Source organism: Gracilinanus agilis, chromosome 6 (assembly GCF_016433145.1).
Source record: "Gracilinanus agilis isolate LMUSP501 chromosome 6, AgileGrace, whole genome shotgun sequence".
NCBI classification, from domain to species: domain Eukaryota; kingdom Metazoa; phylum Chordata; class Mammalia; order Didelphimorphia; family Didelphidae; genus Gracilinanus; species Gracilinanus agilis.
This window is the reverse complement of record NC_058135.1, coordinates 217,761,433-217,769,012: the sequence shown is the minus strand read 5'-3', so window position 1 is coordinate 217,769,012 and position 7,580 is coordinate 217,761,433. Positions and strand designations below refer to the sequence as shown.

Genomic DNA, 7,580 nt, shown 5'->3' with positions numbered 1-7,580 from the left:
TTTAAAAAGGAGAAAAAAGGACGAGAGACAGCAAACAGTACAGGGTCCTGCATATGCTGCTTTAATTGTCATTTATTGAATTCAGTCTATTCAAAATCTTGTGTTTTTCCTTTGGTGAGAGGAGGTCTGAAAGCAGGCGGAAAGGATTAAAAGGAAGTCCCTTGGAGGACGCATTATTGTTATAATATCATAATGTGTATAGGCTGACTTAATCCGTTTAAGTTCCCAAACAAAAACAACAATCCTTTTACAACAGGTGCGGATACTGTTAGCCAAAGATACAGGCTTGTAGGGAGCCTTGTTTCCTCCGATTCTATCTCGATTACCCACCAAGATTGTGAAAATCACCATTGGAAGATCCAAATCTTCTCTTCTTCCCCTTTCCCTTCTTCCCAATTCACTTTCCCATTCTCTTTCTTCCCCCTCTCTTCCATCTTCCTTTTTCTCCTCTTTTTCTCTTCTTTTTATCAGTAAATACTTATTGGTTTACACACACACACACACACACACACACACACACACACACACACACACATCCTTCACAGGTCCCCGAAGTAAAAAGTTTATGAAGACGGGGTCGCATCACTAAAGCCTGTTTCATCTCAAGCATTCTAGGTTCTAATGTCTGATGCGGAAGAGTATTACATAGAGTAGCGACTAAAATCGTCCAGTTAGATATATACCCAATGGACAATAGCCTATAAACATTTCACTGATCAATGCGATAGTCGGTTTTTTTTTTTTTTTTTTTTTTTTTAACACTTCGAGTATGGTAGGTATAATGTGATGTCTGAGTAGTAAAGGGGATTAGTGGCCTTTCGGGTCATCCTTCGATCGATAGAAGAAGAAACTGAGGCCTGTAGAAGTAAAACGACTTGCCTACCATTTTACAAAAGGATTTAGGACCCAAACCCATCTTCTGACACCCCAGCATATACCCTTTCCACTGCATCCTGCTGCTTAATGAAGTAACTAATTATTTTATACATTGTAGGGGGCAAAAGGTTGTATAAATACATATACACATATGTGTGTATTTATATGTATATATACACATACTATATATGCATACCAACACTATAGATACAGATACAGTATTATAGAGAGAGTTATATGAATATAGATGATACATGTATATACGGGATCTGTCAGGTAATTTCGAGGGGACTGAACTAGGTGTCATTTAAGATTCTGTAGAAGATTCTATGATCTTCCGTTAATGAAATCCATAAATGGTGCATACGAACCCCCGACTCCCACCCTGCCTAGGTCACTGGCTTGACTCTGAGAGTTCTTGTTCTACCCGCCTGCCCGAGTTCCTGGGATCGCAGATCCTCATCCTTGTTGAAATAATGCCACAATGCGATAATATATGTAAAGGACTCTGGAAACGTGGGCTCGTATTAAATATTCTCTTTTCCTGAACAACGTTCTTACGATATTATTGTTAGTGCCTCTCTACGAGGTAGACAGAAGGATAGTACCGTAATTAGCGGCCTTCTCAGGAGGTGATTGGCCAGCCGGCATCCCCTTGGGTCCCCCCCCTCAGCCAATGAGCGTCCGACAATTCTTCAGGCCTTCCTCTCCCGCTCACGCAAGCTGCTCTCTTCTCCCTTCCCTCTCCTTGGCTACCCAGACCCCGGGAATGGAATAAATTGGAATGGAATGGGTGCTGGTCCGCTGCCGTCTTTTCCGCCTTTGGACTCTCTAATTGACCCAAATAAAAAGCTGGCGAGTGATGAGGCGGCCCAGAGGCCCCAGCAGCGGCAGCAGTTGTGCGCACCCTCCTGGGCCCTCTTGCCTACAGTGACCGTGTCTCCAGCCCGCTACCCACTCTGGCCCAACGCCCCGCTATTACTATTTGACGTTGTGCTCGGCCAATCGGCGACTCCTGGGGCGTTGGGGACTGCCTGACACTTTTATTACATTATTATTGTTTCGTGCGCAGATTTCGACGCCTCTGAGGTCTCTTATCCACTTGCGCCACTGCCCCGCCCTCACTTCCCCCTACCCTTTCCTCCGAGCCCCCTCCTCCCTCTTTCCATCTCCCCCTCCTATCCCTTACCCCCACACCCCAGTCCCCAGTCCCTGCGGCCTCCCACCCCCACCCATCTCCGCCAGTTGCAGGAAACGATGGCCAAGAGCCGAGAGCTGCAATGAGCGCTCGGGAAGGGAATCGGCTCTCAGAGAGCAACCCTCGGTCCCCGAATAGCCACGAAGCGGCTGGAGCTGAAGGGTCCCCCTGCCTTCCAGGTCTCTGAAGGGCTCGCTCCGCTACCTTCCCCCTCCTTTCGCTTCCGCTCTTCCCTCCTCCTGCCCAACGGCAGGAGCCAAGAGAGAGGGAGCGAGAGAGCGAGGAGCTAGCGGCAGCCCTCGCCAATCCGGCCCTCCTACACCATGCCGGACGAGGTGACAGAGCCCTGTAGCGCCACGCCGGCCCGTGTCTCGTCCTTTTTCATCGAGAACTTGCTCGGGGGAGAGGGCAAGGAGTCTAGTCGAGGGGAGGAGGAGGATGAGGACGAGGAAGAAGAAGAAGAGGAAGAGGAAGAAGAGGGGGAGGAAGACCAGGAGGAGGCGCGGCGGGAGCTAAGGCAGCTGCAAGCGGGAGCTGAGACCCGCGAGAGTCGTGAGCGTTGTGTACTCGGAGCTGGAGCTAGAGCCCGAGACGGAGCTGGGACCGGAGCCCGATCCGGCCCCTGCCTGCTGCCGCCACCCCCTGCCTGCTGCCCTGGCCCGGCCTTCGGCTTCGGAACACACGGCTATGCGCTTGCGGAGAGCCCTGCTCAGTGGTACAGATGCACTCATGCCACCTACATCGGTTGTCACAGTCCAGACAGTAAGTAGTAGGTCCTCGGCAGCAGTAGGGCTTGGGGATGTCGAAGGGTCTAGGGCTGTTTTCTGCACCGAGGTCACTGTCGAGGCCTCTCAGATGACAAGGTTAGGGAAGTAGGCAGGTTGGAGAAGAAGAAGGGGAAAAGCTAGGGACAAAAAGCCTGTCAGACTCAAGTTGTGCAAGCTGCTCTCGTCCTCCGGGAGTAGAGCTCCAACTGATTCGGCCGGTCCAAATACCATCAAAACCTCAGGAGTTATTTCGGTTCCTGACAGGTCTAGCTTTCTTGCCTCATTTTCTGGGGCATTGGACCCTTGGAGACCATCCATTGCTGAGTTTCCAGCGCAGAAACAGTAGAGAGAAAAGGAAACGAGAAAGGGGGAAGAGAAAAGCGACAAAGAAGACATGGAGATGCTGAGAGAGGAAAAGAAAAAGAGGAGAGAAAAGAGGGAAAAGAGAGAAGGCAAAGGCAGCAGAAAGAGAGGGAATGGAAAGATCAGGGGAGAACAGGAGAAAGCAGAAGGTAAAGGAAAAGAGAATCAGGGACAGAGAACCAGAATGGAAACTAGGAGAAGATGGAGTTAATCGTTTGAATTGCAGAAAATTTGAAAGAGAAAATGGAAAGGAGAATTTGTTGTCCAGAACTAGCCTGGTTCTGAATTCTGGGCTCTCTTCTCTGCCTCTTTTTATACCTTTCCCAAACCCTTCTATTCCTCTCTTTGTTCTTTCCAGTGCCAGACAGTACCTAGTGTAGTTGTCCTCGTCCTGAAGCACCACCTGCTTCCTTCCATAGAGGACAGCCTGGGATTCCCTGGCAGCCAGTGGGTTTCCCTTCCCTGGGAAGCTACTGAAGAGGAAATAGTAGAATGTGACTTAAGAGAGTCTACCTACAGGTGTACTTCAGAGGTAGTGCCCTAGCACTTTCCCCCCAGATCTGGGCAAAACCTTGCCCTGGGCAGAGAAGCTGTCACCTTTAGGATGCCAAACATTTGGTTTACTTTAAACATGGAGTCCTTTTCCTTTCAGTGATTTTAAAACCTGAAGTTCCCTTCCATTCTTTTGAAATGGTCACATTTCCTGTGGAACCAGCTCTAACATTTGGAATCATAGGTTTCTGGAGCTGAAATGACTTTATAGCATAGAAGGCAGAATGACAAAGAAATAAGGGACATTAGAACATGGAATGCCAGAGCTAGAAGTAACTTAGAACAAAGAAAGTGGGGTATCTAAACTATAAGAATCCTTAGAGACTTTTGAGACTGCAGAGTCCTTCCCCCTCAGTGGAAACTGAGATATAGAGAAAATGATTTTCCTTGGGTAACTCAGGATTAGAGCCTGGTCCAGTCTGGACTAAAACCTAACCCATTTGACTCTTAGCTTGGTGTCTTTTCTACCACACCCAAATAATTATTCGAATCCTCACGGAAGATCTCTCTTGGGTGTGATTTCTTTTGAAGTCTAGTAAAACTCTCTACCAGGAGGCATATTTCACATCTTCATAATTCCAATCTCACTAGAGGAGAGGAATTATTCTTTTCCCCTAATGTGATCCTTTCAAAAGGAGTAAAGTCCTAATAATGAGATACTTGCTCTGGAGTGTTTAATGCTTATTCAAAACTGCCAGCTCAATGTGCAGCTTGATATAATGAGGAAAAGTACTGGATTTGATATCAGAAGAGATGGGTTCCATTCCAGATCTGCCTTTTATTGGCTATGTGACCTTGAGCAATGCCTTACCCTCTGCACCTCAGTTTGCTAACTGGTAAAATGAAGGGATTAGCCCTTTTAATTCCTTTCAAAACTCTAATATCTTAATTTTATTATTTATCTTATGCTAATCATATTTTATTTAAAAACAAAATCACCATATTTCCTCAAATAGAATTAGGAAAGTTCCTTCTATTGAAAAATAGCTACCACTCCCACCCCTTTCCCCCCACCTCCCAACACACATACCCATGGGACTTCAGTTCAGGGTGGGGCGGGGTCTTCCAGCTGAAAGATGGTCTGGGGGGGGATGTGTCTCTAGCTTCGTGCCTTGAGCTTTAGAATCCGGATTCCTTCCATTCGAGGCGGGACTCAGAATAACACTGAGAGAGTCATCTTCCTCCGTAGTCTGACAGCAATGTTTCTCTTCCCTATGTGATCCCCTACAAACTCCTATTTAGTGTGAGCAATTTGGCTGTATGAGGGGACGAAGAACTCCAACCAAAAATTCGTTTTCCAATTGCGCAGACCCAGAATAGTAACTCGAAAGTTCATAGAATTTACACAATAACCCTGAAAGGTCAGTTATGAGGTTATTTGTGTTTTGAAACTGAGGCCCCGAGAAAAGTGAAATGCTTTGGCCATAATCAGGACTGGTCAAAGCCTGAACTCCCCTTGAGGTCTTTCTTTCCACTCGAAAGAATAGCCTACTAACGCTTAGTCCGACCCGGCAAGAGAAGGAAGGATTTAGTTTAGAGATCTTGCTGAGACTTGGGTCTTCTGTATACATACATCTATCCTCCTCCAATCAGCTGCACCTTTTTCCCCCCAGCTACCCCCACCGAGTTTTGTCTACTCCATTCAGACCCCTGAGGCCTGATTTATTCACACTCTCTCACCATAGTAATTAATGCTGAGCCTAATGTACAAATCAATGGGAGAGAGAGGTGTATTTAAATCTAAGGAAGAGGCCTTAATACAGTAGCACCAACTCAGGAAGAAAAGATGGAGAAGGATGTAACAGCCTTGTGGTGGGGTATGGGGGTGGGGGGGTGCTCTATCGGGGCTTTAGGATTTTCCCTAATCCTGGTGTGTTTGATTTCAGTTTCTTTGACTGTATGTGTTTCTTTGCGTCTAAGTCTATTTCTTTCTAGCAGCATGTATATTTAGGAGCTCTTGAATAACCCATTCTAGAATATTGTTTTAGTTAGGAGATTTTTTTGTTAAAGTGTCATATGCAGGTGTGTATTGTATGAATGTGGGTTCTATAAGGAAGAGTAATTTCCCCAAAGTAAGTATGTAAGAAGGAAATTCCATGTATAAAGGTTTTATATGTGCTAGCCTGTATTAAAATGTCAGTTTCTGTGGCAGATGCAATGTTGATACGTCCGATGTATTGTGTTGCATTTGTGTGTGTGTTTGTGTGCAGGTATATGTGCTTTATTTAAAATATTTGATAGAAATTCTGTACATACGGGCTGTGTTTCATTATGTCATTGTGTAACTGAGAGTTCATTTTTCGCAAGCCGGGGACAGTTTCTATGAATAGAGTGTAAGTGGATATTTTAATATCCACATACCATATATGTTATGTGTGCCATATATGTTATGATACAAGGGTCCGTGTAGGATCCTTTTTACATATTAGTGTATAGCTGAAAGTTCGAGAGCGTTTCTGTCGACATGACTTCATCCCGCGTTTTAATATGTACATAAAGAGGTATTTTTACCTGCAGAAATGCGGGTGGGGGTAGGAGTAAAGAGCAGGGAACAAGGACCTGGCATTTGTTTATTGTCCCCTTGTGCTCTAATGTGGAAAAAAAAAAAAAGTAAAGTGTGTATCTGCTTGTGACTTGGGGAATTCATCTCCAATTTCCCAATGGCAGCAAGGCTACAGAATCAAAGAGATGAGTAGGATGGGGCCAGTTCAGTGTTGGGAGAAACAACCTTATCCCTCTTTATCCCCTCAGCCAGTGACCGGGACTCCCCAGAGGTCGGCGAGGAGGCTGGCAGGCCGGAGAGCGGCTGCAGGCGGCGACCAGGTGCTCCTGGGTCTGCGGAGCGCCTGGATCGGGAGCCGGACGAGTCGGCCTGCAGTAGCAGCAGCGGCGGCGGTGGCGGTGGCAGCGGACGCGGAGAGGAGGACAGGCCTGAACCGGACTCTGCCGAACCTCGGGCAGCTGGGCGCAAGAAGAAGACGCGCACGGTGTTCAGCCGCAGCCAGGTGTTCCAGCTGGAATCCACGTTCGACGTGAAACGCTACCTGAGCAGCGCCGAACGAGCCGGCCTGGCAGCTTCCCTGCAGCTCACCGAGACACAGGTGAAGATCTGGTTCCAGAATCGCAGAAACAAGTGGAAGCGACAGTTGGCCGCAGACCTGGAGGCCGCGAGTTTGTCACCGTCTGCCCAGAGGCTGGTCCGTGTGCCCATCCTCTACCACGAGAACTCACCGGCCACTGGAGGAAGCCTGGCCTTCCCTCTGTCACCCGCTTCGGCGCCGCCCCCGCCGCCCCTCGTGGGCTTCCCGGGGGCACTTGGCTATCCACTGGCCGCCTTCCCCTCTGCCGCAGCTGCCTCTCTCCCCTTCCTGCGGCCCTCGCAGATGCCGGGCTTGGTCTGAGACACGCTCTCCCCTCCTCCACTCCCTCCTCCACCCCAGGCTTCTGGGCTCATTTCCCCACCCCCACCCCATGCTCCCCTAGGCTAGCTCCTTGGCCCCGTGGGAACGGTTTTTAAACGCTTTGGAAATCGTTTCAAGTGCAATAAATAGATCAAGAGAGACTGGGGATAGAATCAGGAGGGCCAGGGGTGGGAACAGCAGCCCCTCGGAGCTGACCGCTTGCTGCCTGCTACCAGGCTGGTTCTCGGCTCCGGTCCAGATACCGTGCCCAATACCGTGACTCGTTAGGAAAACTACTCTCAGACCCTTAGCCCAACGTAAGGGAACCAAACCCACCAACCCACTCCACCCTCCAGAAGCAGGCCGGGAATGTAAAGGGGATACACACGCACCACCTAGAATCAGGATCTTAGAGGAACTATA

At 48.4% G+C, this 7,580-nt stretch overlaps 1 protein-coding gene across 1 annotated transcript; it reads left to right on the top strand.

Moving 5' to 3' along the window:
• Positions 1 to 2,397: 2,397 nt before the first annotated feature.
• On the top strand, positions 2,398 to 7,157 carry LOC123252873 (homeobox protein HMX1-like). The gene is made up of 2 exons (XM_044682105.1): positions 2,398 to 2,836; positions 6,508 to 7,157. The coding sequence occupies exons 1-2, from the start codon at positions 2,398 to 2,400 to the stop codon at positions 7,155 to 7,157; spliced, it is 1,089 nt and encodes a 362-aa protein (XP_044538040.1).
• Positions 7,158 to 7,580: the final 423 nt, after the last annotated feature.

Excerpts from the sequence above, each read along its gene's own strand:
- LOC123252873 (XM_044682105.1), top strand. The coding sequence starts at position 2,398 with ATGCCGGACGAGGTGACAGAGCCCTGTAGCGCCACGCCGGCCCGTGTC. Across the intron at positions 2,837-6,507 it reads CGGTTGTCACAGTCCAGACA|CCAGTGACCGGGACTCCCCA; the intron begins GTAAGTAGTAGG and ends TTATCCCCTCAG.